Source organism: Mya arenaria, chromosome 8 (assembly GCF_026914265.1).
Source record: "Mya arenaria isolate MELC-2E11 chromosome 8, ASM2691426v1".
Lineage (NCBI taxonomy): Eukaryota > Metazoa > Mollusca > Bivalvia > Myida > Myidae > Mya > Mya arenaria.
The window spans coordinates 9,680,485-9,699,093 of NC_069129.1; the positions used below are offsets into that span (position 1 = coordinate 9,680,485).

The window sequence follows — 18,609 nt, forward strand, 5'->3', positions numbered from 1 at the left end:
AAGATATATTCCCTTATAAAAATCATAAGTGTAACGCATTCTACTCGAATAATATAATATTGCATTGATTAACTTCTGTATAATGTTAATTTAAATGTTCGCATTTTAAACTATTGCTTCGATAAAAATGTTTATGTTCATTGTTTGTATTTTTATTTGTTTTTGCTTTAGGTATGTAAGTACCTGAACGCATTATTATAAAAAATGGTAAATATGAAAGATTAAATATATCGTAAATAGAGAATACTAGGTTAGTGCCGTGGATGGAGGAAGTTTATCTGGCAAGGCGGAGGAATTTATCGGGTGAGCCGAAGGCGAACCCGATAAAATCCGCAGCCGAGCCAGATAAACTTTCTCCACCCACGGCACTAACCTAGTATTCTATTTATCCTTTTACTTTGTTTAATTAAACACTATAAAACCTTAAAATTAATAAGAATCTTTAAAAGTAAGGGGGACAACTGTTTTTCCCTGTTGACGTCATCACACTCGGTATCCATGTTTAAATCGCCCCCAAAATAGTTCGTAAAACTGTTCAACTTTTTTAGTACGTTTATATTCAAAGTCATTGCATTTTAATACGTCAATATCAATTCAAAACATAAAAATACTTTTAAACGTGCATAAGCATGGATCAGTCTCTGAACATTATCTGATGATGTAACAATTATTCCGCAAGTCAGAGTACAGTACACAGGTCAAAATTCAAGATCACGAGTGTTTACAAACAATCGCAACATATTAAATGGATTTAAATGATGTTGATAGTGTTGAATGATCATAACTGCACCGGCAAAGAAATCATTCATTTCTGTTGTAAGTGAGATTTTGTCATTCACCACAGAAATGGAATAAACTATCGACGAGTATCGTTGAATGCTGTTTCACAGTTTCCAGCATTTGCGGGTGGGGTAAGATTTTCACATCTCATGAAGATTTCAGGTCGATTGTTTTGCCAGTGTCATTATTTTGCATAATGATGGCACTTTATGGGCGAGTGATTGCTGAGGTCGGCTGTTAGTGGTCCATTGATAAGATACTGAAACGGCAGTTCTGCTTTTCTTCTGACATTGCAGAATATATAAAAGAAGTTCGTTTTCGCGGTCACATGACCACCTGACTGTAGATAAACATCACGTGGTCTACTATCCTAATAAACTAAAGTTTACACGGCACCTTGTTATTGGACCGATTTGTATGCAGGTGACAGGATAAAATGGTTTCTGCTACATGTTTTATAAAATTTGTGTCACAGTACATGAACTACCCCTAGTAGATGTCGCAATGCGGGACCTGCACAATTTCCTTTTTAGCGTGTTTCCAGAGTATTTAAAGTCATATGTGCATTTATTTTCGGTTACATTTGTTTCGTAGTAATATACACTGGCAGTCTTCTTCAGCTGTGGTGTCAGTAGAGTACAGAACCGTCCACTTCTGCTTGGCGTATTTCATTCTCTATAGCTGCCAGAAGGTTGGTTTTACTATCTGTCAAAACAACAACAAAACACGCAATTAATAATACAAGTGCAAAACAGTTCATTCAAAAGTAAACACAGCCTTTAAGGTTCTATGGAGTTCGTATTTAAAGATGCACTCTTCCTCCAAAATAAGATGTACCACAATAAATACATTTTTAATATACCAAAAAGGATGACTAAATGTCAAAAACAATTTTTCTTATAAATGATACCGAGTTTAATTTAATTTTAGTACTTGTACCTAATTTGACGATAGCAGATCACACTTAATATTTTATCACTCACTAGTCATTTAATTTTTAAGAGTTTTCAGCTATTTAATACACGGTTATGATCCTGTTACCAGTAATAACCACTTAATAACCAAAAATGCATTGTATAGTAAGTAGTTTGACACTCACCCATTATTTTTGTATTTTTGCCTTACCATATAATGGCATTGGTTGTTTACTAAACATTCAATATTAAGTGTGTTGTTATGGTCATTTGTCGCTAACCTTATACAATCAAAATGAAGACATAATACGTTTTAAGTCAAAACAACGAACGCACCATCGTAATACACAACTTTGGCACACTCATTGAAGTCACCAAATTGGTCCTTCACAGCTTGTCGGGAAGATATTTCCACAAACTTGTCGACAAACACCTTTCCCTGTCGGTACATTTCCTCCGTAGAGATTCCAGCAAATGCGAAATTCTTCGCCATTTGGTACAAGCATCCCATTGCTGCGCAGTACTCACAGACGAAGCAAAATATCTGAAATTGAAATAATACAAACATATAAAATGGTTGGAATAAAGAAGAACAAAGATGACACTTTGTACACATTCTCTAAATGTTGTTTGACGAATGCAACCATATATATGTACTTGTTAAAAATGGTTTAACAAAGTCATCCTGCAACGTTAACATAAGGGGGAAAGGATTAAGCTAAGCTCACTAATTTTGTTTTTGTACAATTTGTTTAGCATTTTCGTTTTCATGATGATCACAAAGCAAATACTCAATACGTTGACATTTTTTTCTTTTAAAAATGCAATCAGTCGGCGTACTGTTATGCATAACTGTTCTAAATCTTACCTTTCCGTCCGCTGGCCGCGTGTACTGAAAAACGTTCAAGATGAACGGCTTTTTCTGCTGGGCTCCCTGGTCCACAATCACTTCCGGTAGACTATCAATCTTTTTTACCGGAGCCTGGCTGCCTTCCCCAGCACTAAAATATCATGTTTATAGTACTTTTTATTACAATAAAGGATATTGCGAGACGAAATACATGTCCGCGAACACTTTGCCTAATACATGTATGAACATGTAAACTATATTGCATATGCGTGAAAAATTGTCGACTGGCTACTTCTGGCTCGAAATCGCCCAGTGGCTTGATTTTCACGATGTCTCCAACTATTTAAACGACCGGGTTTTATCTTTGTAAGAATTCCGGCCAGTCCCTGGGATATCGAGCCAACGGTTTTCGACTGTATTTGGAACCAAATGGTCAGTAACGACACTTACATATGCCATATTGATTACTTGATAGTTAAATACTTATAAAAATATATGTACCCTATGTTTGCCCCATCTACGACCGAGTCAGCAGCTTTACACGACCTTGGCCACCAGATGTACATCTTCGTCAAAAAGCCGCAATTCATGTTTTTCTCTTCAAGAAACCTCTGAATTCTGCCTTTAAAATCTGTCAAATACGAAAACTGTCAAAGAAAATACGAGTTATCATGTAGAATATGACACGTTTAGTGTTCGGATCCAATAACAATTATATATGTACCTATGTATGTTAAAGTAGGGGGGTAAAAAGAAAACATTAATTAATGTGCATAATATGACACTTTTCGTAAACGGACTCCGGTCTGTGTACTTGTTATTGTAAAGAGACTGTAACAATATAACTGTTGAACAAGCTCAAGTATGATACTTTTATATCAGATGGAGCATCACACTTTTAGTAAACCAACTGCAGTATGTATATATTTACTGTTAACATTAATTTCCACACTTATATTGGATGGATACGTTTATAGTTGTTGTTGGGGAACAATCAGACCTCATCTGATCTGATTCCAGTACGTACCTGTTATAGAAAGTAACATCACATTGCTAATATACTGATTCAAGTACGTACCCTTGTTGTAGAGTGTATAACGGATTCCAGTACGTACCTGTTATAGAAAGTAACATCACATTGCTAATATACTGATTCAAGTACGTACCCTTGTTGTAGAGTGTATAACGGATTCCAGTACGTACCTGTTATAGAAAGTAACATCACATTGCTAATGTACTGATTCAAGTACGTACCCTTGTTGCAGAGTGTATAACGGATTTCAGTACGTACCTGTTATAGAAAGTAACATCTTATTGCTAATGTACTGATTCAAGTACGTACCCTTGTTGCAGAGTGTATAACGGATTCCAGTACGTACCTGTTATAGAAAGTAACATCTTATTGCTAATATACTGATTCAAGTACGTACCCTTGTTGTAGAGTGTATAACGGATTCCAGTACGTACCTGTTATAGAAAGTAACATCACACTACTAATGTACTGATTCAAGTACGTACCCTTGTTGTAGAGTGTATAACGGATTCCAGTACGTACCTGTTATAGAAAGTAACATCACACTGCTAATGTACTGATTCAAGTACGTACCCTTGTTGTAGAGTGTATAACGGATTCCAGTGTGAACCTGTTATAGAAAGTAACATCTTATTGCTAATGTACTGATTCAAGTACGTACCCTTGTTGTAGAGTGTATAACGGATTCCAGTACGTACCTGTTATAGAAAGTAACATCACATTGCTAATGTACTGATTCAAGTACGTACCCTTGTTGTAGAGTGTATAACGGATTCCAGTAGGTACCTATTATAGAAAGTAACATCACACTGCTCATGTAAGGACTCAGGTACGTACCCTTGTTGTAGAGTGTATAACGGATTCCAGTAGGTACCTGTTATAGAAAGTAACATCACATTGCTAATATACTGATTCAAGTACGTACCCTTGTTGTAGAGTGTATAACGGATTCCAGTACGTACCTGTTATAGAAAGTAACATCACATTGCTAATGTACTGATTCAAGTACGTACCCTTGTTGTAGAGTGTATAACGGATTCCAGTACGTACCTGTTATAGAAAGTAACATCACACTGCTAATGTAAGGACTCAAGTACGTACCCTTGTTGTAGAGTGTATAACGGATTCCAGTACGTACCTGTTATAGAAAGTAACATCACACTGCTAATGTAAGGACTCAAGTACGTACCCTTGTTGTAGAGTGTATAACGGACTCCAGTACGTACCTGTTATAGAAAGTAACATCACACTGCTAATGTACTGATTCAAGTACGTACCTATTATAGAAAGTAACATCACACTGCTCATGTAAGGACTCAGGTACGTACCCTTGTTGTAGAGTGTATAACGGATTCCAGTAGGTACCAATTATAGAAAGTAACATCACACTGCTAATGTAAGGACTCAAGTACGTACCCTTGTTGTAGAGTGTATGTCTCAGGTAGTTGATAATGTAGGCCCAGCACAGCCCCGTTGCCACATCACCACACGGCATCCGCTCCTCCATTTGAACTACACCACCTGTGACCAACAATAGAGAAACTTTAGTTCAAGATGATTTGCTTAACGGTTCTTTGGGATACTTTGTAACATCTGACGGAAAAGGATCATCCTTAACTCGGTGTCAGAGAGGCATCTGAGTCTGATTTACGAAGAGGGAATGTAGCCTTCTGTGCTTCAACAGAAACAATTGTACATAGATGCAGCCTGACTGTCAGGTTCCTTGACCATAAAACACCCAAAGCCGCGCAGACCGGCACTCAAATAGAAGGAAATTCGTGGAATGCGTTTTTTAGCATTACAACACAAAGGGGGTTATCTTTTAATTTTAGGTATACGGCATGTGCAAAACTAAATTAAATCAAAACTTCTTCAGGTTTATCTAATAAGATCTGATAAAACATTTTCCCTTAGAAATACAAACGTACCTGTAACGGTTTGGTAAATGTTGTTGCAGTATTTTTCACGGTCGTCAGATGTTGTTAAAACAGTGACCCAACGAATAAAACTGGGCACTTTGTTCACGTCGACATTATGCAAGACAGGGAGCACCTTAACAACGTTGTCAGAAACGCTGCTGTTTAGAGCAGACAGGCAATTGAACTTTAGAAGGTCGTCGTGTAATGCATCCTCGGAAAACACAAACACGTACCAATTGTACGTTTTGCTTATCAAGTTCGACTTATTAGCAGCCTGAAATTCCACTCTGATGTTTCGGCTCTCCAAGTATCCACGAATTTGATTTGCGATTTCTATATCATCGTGATGATCAGTGCACAATACAAGAACGTCCTCGTTTTCAGCTGACTTTTCACCTCTGCTGCTTGTTGCTTTTAGGCTGGTTTCTTGCATTTGCTTATTTTCCTTCAAGTCGGAGTCTTTGTGATCCATAACCTGTTCACGGACGGCATCAAATAATATTTGAAAGTGCGTAGTTGCGCAGTCTGAAAAAAAACAACACGAAACTAGAGCTTGTTTTCCAGAGGGAAACCGATATATACCATACCTATTCCTCATAAAAACTGCAGGAACATGCCAATGGAAACCATTGTACTCCGTACAAGCACCCCGTTGATATACAAATACGCAACAAACATAGTAATTTGGGGTGTTCGGAATGAAGTAATACAGAGATATATATTGTTAAGGATTGTTTTACCATAATGAAAAGAAAACTGTTGCCGCCCCTTCCCAACAACCAACTAGAAACCTCTTTTGCTTACCCTAGCCGTTAAATGGCAGTAATACTGGCATGTCTCGTTAAACGACATTTTAGTGCTTATATATGTGTTGCGTTGCCGTTTATCAGTTTGACTCTGACATTTGCTCCATATACCATCATACAATGTATATGATCCCAGGTTCCAGATTATGACTGTTGCAATTTGTATGGAATTATTCGTATATATCAATACTTATGTGAAAAACTACAGAAAAAATCTCAGTAGCAAACAGTTTAAACATAAACCCGGTTAAATGGCACTGGGTAAACGCCAAAGACATAGAACACAAAAAGAAAAACATCACAGACAAGAAACATGGAAGAACAGCACAAAACTCCCCAAACAGCATATATACTACATAAAAAAACTAGGTATGTTTATCAAGGAGTGTTAGGTACAGCCTTGGAACGGTCAGTAAAATGTAAATTAACTGGGGGTTTAAACCAGTTTAAGTGCACAAACCTCACTCGTATCCCAACATTCCTAAATTAAGAATAAACGGAAAAGGTAAATCTTATCAAAGTATGTATTAACTTGCATCAAGACTTACCATCGTATGGCAAAACCTTGAGGGTGCTGTGATCACGGACCGTAAAACCAACGTGGTTGACCAGATTCTCGTAGGTGTAGCGAAACCTTTCAATCTGAAGTCTGGGGTCCACTCCTTCTGCTAACTGCAGGGATTTCAGTTGATGAATGCAGTTCAAACTATTTGGCATGTCTGCATAGAAATAGTAATACTGAAACATGAGAAGACATCGCAGGATTACGATAATACAATGAAAATTACAGCAGCCAATAATACACTGAACGGGAGACACAAAGCGTCTCAAAACTGAGGACATATTATAGCTTGATTAATATTGATGGATTTGGAACTGACCTCACTATTTATTATGTCACATTTTTCGTTAAATATCACATTCTGATTACATTGTGTTATGATTTCACTTCTGTACACTTCTGCAGTCGTTAGGAATCAACCAGCAATATTCATTCGTGATTTGCAAAGGCGAGTGTGTGTACGCTTGAATTTGAATTAGTTTCAAATTAGGGCATGTCTATCTATGTACCTCATTACCTGTAGGCTACTTTCTGTCCATTACATCCGCTAGGTACATGTGGGCTACTTTCTGTCCAAAATTGTTAAAACTATCCCCCTGGGGTCAAAAATGGCCCTGCCCCGGGGGTCACTTGTTTTACATAGACTTATATAGGGAAAACTTTAAAAATCTTCTTCTCAAAAACCACAAGGCCTAGAACCTTGAAAATTGGTATGTGTCATCATGTAGTGGTCCTCTACAAAATTTGTTCAAATTATTCTCCTGGGGTCAAAAATGGGCCCGCCCCAGGGGTCACTAGTTTCATTACATAGTGTTATATAGTAAATCTTTAAAAATCTTCTCCGAAACTGTAAGGCCCAGGGCTTAGATATTTGGTATACAGCATCATCTAGTGGACCTCTACCAGATTTGTTCAAATTATTGCCACAGGGTCAAAATTGACCCCGCCTAGGGGGTCCTTGTTTTTACGTAGTGTTATATATTAAATCTTTAAAAATATTCTTCTCCAGAACCGTAAGGCCAGGAGATTAGATATTTAGTATACAACATCATCTTGTGGACCTCTATCAAAGTTGTTCAAATTATTGCCACAGGGTCAAAATTGGCCCCGCCCTGAAAGTTATTTGTTTTTATATAGTCTTATATAATAAAACTTTAAAAATCCTCTTCTCCAAAATATAAGACCTAGAGCTTTCATATTTGGTATATAGTGTTACCTAGTGGACCTACACCAAAGGTATTCAAATTATTGTCCCGGGGTCAAATTGGCCTTGCTCAGGGGTCATTTGTTTTTACATTGTCTTGTCACTGAACATCTTTTCCTCTGAAAGTAAAGGTCAGAATGACTCCATACTTGATATGTAGCATCCTTACATGGTCCTTTCTCAACTTTGTTCAAATGGTTTTGTTTGGCCCCTTTTAGGGGTCACCAGAGCAAAAAATAGAAAAACCTTTAAACAACTTGATCTTATTAACTGCTTGATGGATCTTCAAGTCTGAAGCATCCTAGCATGGGCCTCTGTCAGGTCTTTTAGTAATAAATAATTTTGTTTGGCCCCTTTTAAGGGCCACCAGAGCTAAAATTAGTAAAAAAACTTAACATTTTCTTCGCATGAACCCCTTGATAGATCTTCAGCAAATTTGGTTTGAAGTGTCCTTGCATGGACCTCTCTTAAATTTGTTGACATAATTTTGTTTGGCCCGGTTGCCATGGCAACCTAAAGGAAAATGTCAACAATTGGTTATAATCATCTTCTTCTCCTAAACCGCTTTGACAATTTTGATGAAACTTCATAGGAATGATCCTTGGTTGGTGCTTTTTCAAAATTGTTCAAAGAAATTAATTCCATTTAGAACTCTGGTTGACATGGCAACCTAAAGGAAAAGTGTCAACAATTGGTTACAATCATCTTCTCCTAAACCGCTTGGACAATTTTGATGAAACTTCATAGGAATGATCCTTGGTTGGTGCTTTTTCAAAATTGTTAAAAAAAAATAATTCCTTGCAGAACTCTGGTTGCCATGGCAACCTGAAGGAAATTATAGGCTGTCGTGTCCGCGCTGTGACTTTCTCTTATATGGACAGATTTTAAAATGAAAATGCCATATGTTTTCAACATACCAAGACAACGTGTCGTGTGCAAGACCCATGTCCCTACCTCTAAGGTGAAAGATACACTAAGTGTTTATTCACAATGGAATGCTGAATATGAGGACATAAAGAGTGTTGGCTGTCATTTAGTATGATTGTTTTTTTTTTTGCTCAGAGGCAATTTAATATAACTTGCAATATGTATTTGACACATAAAGGCAAGATAAACTTTTTATATGCCCGAAGGGTCGTATTATGTTATGGCCTCCATCGTCTGTCCGTCTGTCCGTCCGTTAGCAATTCCGTGTCCGGGCCATAACTTGGTAACTAATAAAGCGATTTTCAAATAACTTTATACAAATCATCACTACATTAAAAGGATGTGTCGCGCGCAATTTCCTGGTCCATACCTCAAAGACTAGAATCACCATGGGGTGCATTAGCAAATCCGTGTCCGGGCCACAACTTTGTCACTAATAAAGTCATTTTCAAATAACTTTATACAAAGCATCATTACATTAAAAGGATGTGTCGCGCGCAATTTCCAGGTCCATACCTCAAAGACTAGAATCACCATGGGGGGGCGTTAGCAATTCTGTGTCTCGGCCACATCTTTGTTACTAATAAAGTGATTTTCAAATAACTTTATACAAATCATCACTACATTAAAGGATGTGTCACATGCAATTTCCAGGTCCATACCTCAAAGTCTAGAATCACCATGGGGGGGGGGACGTTAGCAATTCCATGTCCAGGCCATAACTCAAAGACTAGTATCACCAATGGGGGGCGTTAGCAATTCTGTGTCCTGGCCACATCTTTGTTACTCGTCCGTTAGCAATGGGGGGGGGGACGTTAGCAATTCCATGTCCAGGCCATAAATCAAAGATTAGAATCACCAATGGGGGGCGTTAGCAATTCTGTGTCCTGGCCACATCTTTGTTACTCGTCCGTTAGCAATGGGGGGGACGTTAGCAATTCCATGTCCAGGCCATAAATCAAAGACTAGAATCACCAATGGGGGGCGTTAGCAATTCTGTGTCCTGGCCACATCTTTGTTACTCGTCTGTTAGCAATTCCGTGTCCAAAAGGATGTGTTAGGCGCAATTTCCAGGTCCATACCTCAAAGACTAGAATCACCATGGGGGGGCGTTAGCAATTCTGTTTCCGGGCCACATCTTTGTTACTCGTCCGTTAGCAATTCCGTGTCAGGGCCATAACTTGGTAACTAATAAAGCGATTTTCAAATAGCTTTATACAAATCATCACTACATTAAAAGGATGTGTCGCGCGCAATTTCCAGGTCCATACCTCAAAGACTAGAATCACCATGGGGGGGGGCGTTAGCAATTCTGTGTCTGGGCCACATCTTTGTTACTAATAAAGTGATTTTCAAATAATTTTATACAAATCATCACTACATTAAAAAGATGTCACATGCAATTTCCAGGTCCATACCTCAAAGTCTAGAATCACCATGGGGGACGTTAGCAATTCTGTGTCCGGGCCACATCTTTGTAACTCGTCCGTTAGCAATTCCGTGTCAGGGCCATAACTTGGTAACTAATAAAGCGATTTTCAAATAACTTTATACAAATCATCACTACATTAAAAGGATGTGTTGCGCGCAATTTCCAGGTCCATACCTCAAAGACTAGAATCACCATGGGGGGCATTAGCAATTCTGTGTCCGGGCCACATCTTTGTTACTCGTCCGTTAGCAATTCCGTGTCCGGGCCATAGCTTGGTAACTAATAAAGCGATTTTCAAATAACTTTTTACAAATCATCACTACATTAAAAGGACCTCAAGCCGAATCTTCTTCGGGCGTATAATGCTCCGTTTCGCGGTGCTCTTGTTATGTACTTGTTCATAGATCAATGTCACATTGGGGGGCATTTGTCACATACTTTGACAGCTCTTGTTCAATATTCTTTGAGAAACAAGCTATATTAATAACAAAGGTTAAACTCTTTTACTCAGGTGAGCGATTTAGGGCCATCATGGCCCTCTTGTATTATGTATTATTTATTTATCATATGCATTGACAATTGATTATAATTTCATAATATATTATTTATTCTTTTATTGTATGTATTCTAGATCATTAAATAAATATAAGTAAATATGCATTCAAATTTCTGTATTTAGTCTTAAATAATAAATGTTGATATTGTTAAGACCAAAATCCGCTGGACTTTAGACCAATATTCCCTGGAATTCAGACTAAAATCCACTGCAAAGCCTCTCAAAAGTATGGCATGCATGTATTTGTGTCTGTCTTTTACCTTAAAGGTTGTACCCACCAGGAATACTTTTTGTATCCTCTCAAAATTCAGACTAGGAAACTGACTTGAGGTTGAATATATAAGATTATGTTTTTCATCATCTTCAGACAAATAGAAAATAGCTATCAGCTAAAATCTTATTCAACAATAAATGTTTGAGAATGCTAAATATTAGCAGTACACAGGGTATAAATCTTGTGAAACACATAGCAATAACGTGCTAAATAATGCACGTGAATCTAGGTAACTTGTAGTAGTAGAAGTCAAGTATCATCTTGGTTTATTACAGCAGAAGCAGTGCTTCGTAATCACAGCCCCAGAAACAGAAGCGTTTTTATTAAATCTCCCAGGTTGCGGAAACATGGCACATCGCAGGTGCGAATCCAGGAATTGATGTTAGAGGGGTAGTAACTTAGGGGTGCAACTTTTGACATGTGCTCCTCCCTCAGAACCGAAAGTATATGGCATAAACTGTTTTACGGGAATTTGGGGTTACTCCCTCATGTATGTAGTCGGAAATGGTGCATTATGAGCTTATTTTATTACCTTTGTTTCTCCGATATTGATGAAAACAGTAAACTTCGATTATTTTAGAGGTGGCGCACGCCGGGCGCTTAAACCGCTAGCGCTTCGACCAAATTCCTTGAGCTACACAGTCGGTCCAAGGCCAATTCCCCGCTATTTTGGCGCGAACACAAAACCACCGACTGTCCCCCCGGACCTGGGGTGGGGGGATGCTTACCATTGACTGGTGCATTACTTTAGCGACAGCGATAGGTTTTCATATTACTTTTTCCCTGTTTGAATGTAATATCTTAATTGTCTGTTAATATGTTCACTGATAAAACTTTTGCGGCCTGGCACATTGCATCTCATTAGTCATGGCAGTATTCTTCAAGTTCAGGCTTCTTTTTTTCAAAATTCAAAATGTTTATTTTCTAAACCATTCATTGATTTATCAACAACATATTCACACATTCTCATTTACAAGAGGTTTGATAGTGATAAATCAAATGTGTAACGCATGGCACCATCACTCTGGTGAACGAGAATAATTTCATATAGCACAATGTACATGAAATAATGACAGTATGGCGAGTCGTTCCTTCACTATTTTTACCCATAAATACCATAAATTAAGCCTTTTCATACAATAGATCTCCATCACCTCTCCGACTCCTTTATAATTTGTGTAAATATATGAACATAATCATGTGGTCTTTAACAAAGATAGAAGTGTAAAAAAGTTTATATCTTCGACTTCAAAGAACTTCATTAATGCTAATTCTTGACCAAATTGTAGTTGCCTTTAACCTTGAAAATAATCGGTTAAATGGCAAGATGTTTGTAATCAAGCTTAACGACAGCGTTTTTGTGACTTTCTCGACTTTCCAATATACCATAATCCTTTGCGGCATGGTGACTTCCGGTTTATTTCCGGGTTATGACGGAGTACAATAACAGCGATAAATACGGACAAATTATCATTCCAGGTTTGTTATAATTTATTTATTTTTATTAGATTTGTCATTTTAATGAGTTTATATTACATTATTGTGATATTATTTGAATGTCATGAGCTATAAATCGCTTGACTGTTTACTTGGACAGTTAGTTCTGGTGGGTGGGGTAGATGGTTCAGAAAAGACTGCAGTTACTATTCTTATTGGAGTATTATAAACAACAAATTATCATCTATTCTAAAACATTTGTTTTGAAAATTAACACAAATAATACATTAGTCTGTTTTACTATCTGACATTCATAATCTAATGAGGAATCTGTATGTACATTACCAGGTATAACTAATAGTCTTATGAATGAACATAAATAAATCATCATCAATATAACTTATGATATTTATACTGCTGTGTGTATTTTATTACTATGTAATAAACATTTTACTTAGAGTAATTATGACATGCTGTCACCTGTGTAGTCTTCTGAATGATTTGTTATTTTCAAATATTATGATGGCCACCGGACTAGTCGCATACCCCCAGGGCTGGAATTAAATCGGGTTCCAGATTGTCTTAAAACCCATCCATAAATAAGTCTGAGAGTAACTTACTTTTTTATAAAAATATGCTTTTTATGTTCCATTCCTTTCTTTACAGATATGATTCAAATATGCTGATGTTACCTTCTGAGATCATTACTTTCAATGAAGAACATCACTACAATTGGTTGGGCTGCTAGATTGGTAGCAACGTGATGGACAGCTAGTACCTGACATGCTATTGTTGGTTTGGCATCTATTGCTTACTGGGCCGCTATATTGGATGGACCATACGTGTTGGTTGAACAATTATAAATGGTTGGACTGGAAGTGTTGGTTGGACCACCAGTGTTGTTTGGACTGCTTGTTGGACAGAATGTGTGATAGACAACTAGTGTTATTTGAATCACTGTTGGGTCATATTGGTTTGATTCCCATTGCTAGTACTTGTTGGATCTCTTTTGTTGGTTGAACTGTTGTTTTTTTACTGTTATTATTGATATTCATACATGTATAATATGTTAAGTGCTTAGTATTCAACACTTATTATTATTATTGTTATCATAAGAAATATTATTATTCAAAAATCATATAAATATATAAAATTAAATATTTTTTTATGTCCTTGTACTTTAGTTATGTTTTACATTTACAATGTGCATCATAATGTCTTATTATATGAACAACTCTTTTTATAGATATTTAAATAAACATTAATTCTGTTCAACCATTTTTTGTTTCTTTTGCTACAATTTGTATGATAGTGTCAGACATTTTCTACAGAAATGATAAATTTGTCATAAAAAAAGCACAGCAAAAAAATCAGAGCTCATGGTAACTTCTTTAAATGCTGATTCTCATCAAAATGAATAAGTTGAATTGCATCATTGAATGTATGATTCTTCATTGAATTTGATGAGATCTCCTGCCAATTGACCTTTAGGGACATGCACCTTTAAAACTGCAATCTTTCAGATTAACTGATTTTGATATCATTGCCTTCAATTCAGTCAGTCATATAAGATGATTCACAAAATAACAGATCTCAGTTGTTTGAAACACTGTCAAAAGACTCCATTTTCTTAAAGCGTTAGAAACGCTTTTTAACCATAAATATATCCATATTCCAAGATACGTACAAATGTTATCTGATCTTCTATCAGCAATCTTTTATCACTGGTTTTCAGACATTTTTTTGTCAGAACGGTCAAGATAATTCTGTAAAAATGTTTTCTGATCTTCCATCAGCAATCTTATATCACTGGTTTTCAGACATTTTTTGTCAAAATGGTCAGTCTGAGAATGCAGCTTTAAACTTGAGCACTGTATTTACAATGATGAACAATTTTAGTTATGAAAATTAAAATACATAGGAGCAGATGTATTGAATCATTCAAGTCTTGAAATATTATGTATGATCTTGCTGGACATGAGCCTATTGTTTCTGGAAATTTGCATGTGTACCAAGTTTCATTTAAATCTCAAGGCTGTTTGAATTTGGGCCAAGAAAATATTCGGCCTACAGTACTGCGCTAACGACACCTAGGCTTATTGACTATAACAATACTAAAGTAACATGATAGGAAAAAGCTCGAACCAAGGGCTGCCAGAAAAAGCACGGTGCTCCTACAAACTAAGTTAACCGGGTGGCTAGTTATTGCCCACAAACGTTAACTCGATTTTATGTCTTTTTAATATTAACCATGGGAGTTTACACAGTCATTGGAATAAAAAGATCATAACCAATCATATTAATAACAACGGTATTTTTTATAATTTAATAATAACATTAAACATGATATAATTCAATAACAATAAATTGTCCTTGGTATGCAATAATCCCTTTAAAGGTTCATTTGCCAAGGGTTAAAAAAACCACATCTTGCTTCTTTTTGAAAAATCTCTTGTTCGACTGTTATCGGCTATAAAGTGTTGTTTCACATCCTGTGTCATAATTTTAAGTTTTAAATGTCTACTTTTTGTACCAAACATTTAAATTTATGTCACTTGTCTGCATTTCTTTAGTCCTTGCAGTCAAGGAAAGTTTTCATTCATATTGACACACTTCATTTATTTTATCTCTGTTCTTGAACCGATTCCGTCTCTTGTGTTTTGCACAATTTTTTCTTGTAAAACCATTGATATAGCAGGTGCTATCAGATCAATGGTATCAACTGCCTACTCCTGTTGAGCATCAACTTGGCGGAATCAAACATCCAGAATGGACATCTCTGAAATAAAATAAATAGTTTTATCATCATCCAACTTAGCCAGAAAAAATAAAAATATAAAAGACTCTTAACTGTTAAAGCTGCACTCTCACAGATATACCGTTTTGACAATTTTTTTTATTTGTTGTCTTGGAAAGAGGCAATTTCTGCGTAAATATCTGCAAACCAGTGTTATAAGCCTGCTCACAAAAAAAAATCAGATCACCGATTTTCACATCTCCATTTAAAAATTATTATTTTATGGCTAATTTTAAAAGCATTACTAACGGTTTAAGAAAAATGCATTAAAAATTATTTTATTTACTTAAAAATGAAAATCTGCAATCCAATGTTTTGTCGGCAGTCTTATATCACTGGTTTTCTTGCATGTTTCCATAAATTGGCAGTTGAAGACAAAAAAAACAACAGTTGTCAAAATGTTTAATCTGTGAGAGTGCAGCTTTAATATCAGTCAGATATTTAAATAGTTACAATTTACCAATACAATATTAATAAGCTGTTATTTTAAGACCTGCATATTTGTTTACCACAGCACAGCAGTCAGTATTTAAATGCCCTTCTTAATCACATTTAAGCTTCATTTACTTGACTGTTTTGAAGTTGCAGATTTTAACAATTTCACACTAATTGCAACATATCATTCATTTAATTTAATAACAAACTCAACAAACCACAATTGAATGCATACTTCATAACAACCAATATGTATTTGAAGTCTTTGAGAACTACTATGAAAGTCTTTACCATTATATTTGTTATTTTACCCCACCCACTTAAATGTGTACTGAAGTTGGGTATAAACGTCGAAAACTTCATTGACATTTACAAAAAGCGGTAGATATTTATAGAAGAATGTATAACCTGATGTTCCTAACATGTTTTACGTACCTATCAATCTATTTTGCCAGTTATGCTCTTCCTTTCACTCGTATCGATAACTAGGAAATTGAATGCGGAAATAAACCGGAAGTCACCTTTGTCGCAAAGCATTATGGGCTTCTGGAATAAGGCGAATTGATGAAAGATGGATTTTTTTGTTTGTCTTTTTTTTCAATCGGATAAAAAATTGTACTAGTATCTGATACAGGGTTAATGAAGCAATACGATGGTTAGACGTCATGCTAACTATTGTAATATAACAGCGATGAGGAATATGGATAAGTCGACAGTTGACAGGTAAGGACATTGTAAGAAGTGTCATTTTGCTAATTTTTGCTTTAAATATGGCAATATTTTTCTTTATTCCCATTTCCTACATGTTCCCATTACAAAATCTTACCTGTCCTTCCAATTGGAAATTTCCCATTTTAAAACTGAACTTTATTCTCCAATTGGAATTTTCCCATTAACCAAATATTCCAATTGGAATTTTCCAATGTTCATACTTTCCCACTTTGAATGTGGGAATCCTCCAATTGGAAAGATTCACTCATGGGAAGGATTCGCAAACAAATGCCTTAAATAAATCTATCGGTTCTTCATTTTTAATGAATATATTATTTTTCATGTAGTGAGTGTAAAATATTCTTAATTAAACAGTCAATTTCAATTTTAAAAATTATGTTCCAAATTCTCCCACAATTTTAATAGAGCCAGTTTTTCAATTGGAAAAGCTTGAAAAAGGCCATTTTCCAATGGGACTCCCATTGGAAAAGTTGACTTTAAATGCCAAAAAAACATATTTCTAAATTAAATTTCAGGAAACAAAAAATATCTCTTATTAGTATTACCTAACACATTTTAAAAATACAAAAATAAAAAACATTGGGTGAAAAATAAAAAAAATAAGTTTGCAAAAATTCCGGATTTGCAAACTTAATCCGGATGCTGTTTAAAATCGAGTCAACGTTTGTGGGCAATAAATAGCCACCCGGTTAACTTAGTTTGTAGGAGCACCGTGCTTTTTCTGGCAGCCCTTGGCTCAAGCTTTTTCCTATCATGTTACTTTAGTATTGTTATAGTCAATAAGCCTAGGTGTCGTTAGCGCAGTACTGTAGGCCGAATATTTTCTTGGCCCAAATTCAAACAGCCTTGAGATTTAAATGAAACTTGGTACACATGCAAATTTCCAGAAACAATAGGCTCATGTCCAGCAAGATCATACATAATGTTTCAAGACTTGAATGATTCAATACATCTGCTCCTATGTATTTTAATTTTCATAGCTAAAATTGTTCATCATTGTAAATACAGTGCTCAAGTTTAAAGCTGCATTCTCAGACTGACCATTTTGACAAAAAATGTCTGAAAACCAGTGATATAAGATTGCTGATGAAAGATCATAAAACATCTTTACAGAATTATCTTGACCGTTTTGACAAAAAAAATCTGAAAACCAGTGATAAAAGATTGCTGATAGAAGATCAGATAACATTTGTACGTATCTTTGTTTGAAAATGGATATATTTATGGTTAAAAAGCGTTTCTAACGCTTTAAGAAAATGGAGTCTTTTGACAGTGTTTCAAACAACTGAGATCTGTTATTTTGTGAATCATCTTATATGACTGACTGAATTGAAGGCAATGATATCAAAATCGGTTAATCTGTAAGATTGCAGTTTTAAAGGTGCATGTCCCTAAAGGTCAATTGGCAGGAGATCTCATCAAATTTAATGAAGAATCATACATTCAATGATGCAATTCAACTTATTCATTTTGATGAGAATCAGCATTTAAAGAAGTTACCATGAGCTCTGATTTTTTTGCTGTGTTTTTTTATGACAAATTTATCATTTCTGTAGAAAATGTCTGACACTATCATACAAATTGTAGCAAAAGAAACAAAAAATGGTTGAACAGAATTAATGTTTATTTAAATATCTATAAAAAGAGTTGTTCATATAATAAAACATTATGATGCACATTGTAAATGTAAAACATAACTAAAGTACAAGGACATAAAAAAATATTTAATTTTATATATTTATATGATTTTTGAATAATACTATTTCTTATGATAACAATAATAATAATAAGTGTTGAATACTAAGCACTTAACATATTATACATGTATGAATATCAATAATAACAGTAAAAAAAACAACAGTTCAACCAACAAGAGATCCAACAAGTACTAGCAATGGGAATCAAACCAATATGACCCAACAGTGATTCAAATAACACTAGTTGTCTATCA

The 18,609-nt window shown here is 35.6% G+C and overlaps 1 protein-coding gene and 2 long non-coding RNA genes across 3 annotated transcripts; 1 reads left to right on the forward strand and 2 right to left on the reverse strand.

Annotated features, from left to right (window-relative positions):
• Positions 1-406: 406 nt before the first annotated feature.
• Positions 407-7,040, reverse strand: LOC128243396 (uncharacterized). Its single transcript, XM_052961155.1, has 7 exons — positions 6,851-7,040; positions 5,506-6,021; positions 4,994-5,098; positions 3,046-3,175; positions 2,563-2,695; positions 2,031-2,238; positions 407-1,485 (listed from the first exon to the last, which is right to left on the reverse strand). The coding sequence occupies exons 1-7, from the start codon at positions 7,017-7,019 to the stop codon at positions 1,409-1,411; spliced, it is 1,338 nt and encodes a 445-aa protein (XP_052817115.1). The 5' UTR covers positions 7,020-7,040; the 3' UTR covers positions 407-1,408.
• A 5,622-nt stretch (positions 7,041-12,662) lies between these two features.
• LOC128243397 (uncharacterized) lies at positions 12,663-13,964 on the forward strand. The gene is made up of 2 exons (XR_008262828.1): positions 12,663-12,736; positions 13,361-13,964. It is a non-coding gene; the product is annotated as an uncharacterized LOC128243397 (long non-coding RNA).
• Positions 13,965-15,006: 1,042 nt separating this feature from the next.
• Positions 15,007-16,848, reverse strand: LOC128243398 (uncharacterized). The gene is made up of 2 exons (XR_008262829.1): positions 16,362-16,848; positions 15,007-15,473 (listed from the first exon to the last, which is right to left on the reverse strand). It is a non-coding gene; the product is annotated as an uncharacterized LOC128243398 (long non-coding RNA).
• Between the last annotated feature and the right edge of the window lie 1,761 nt (positions 16,849-18,609).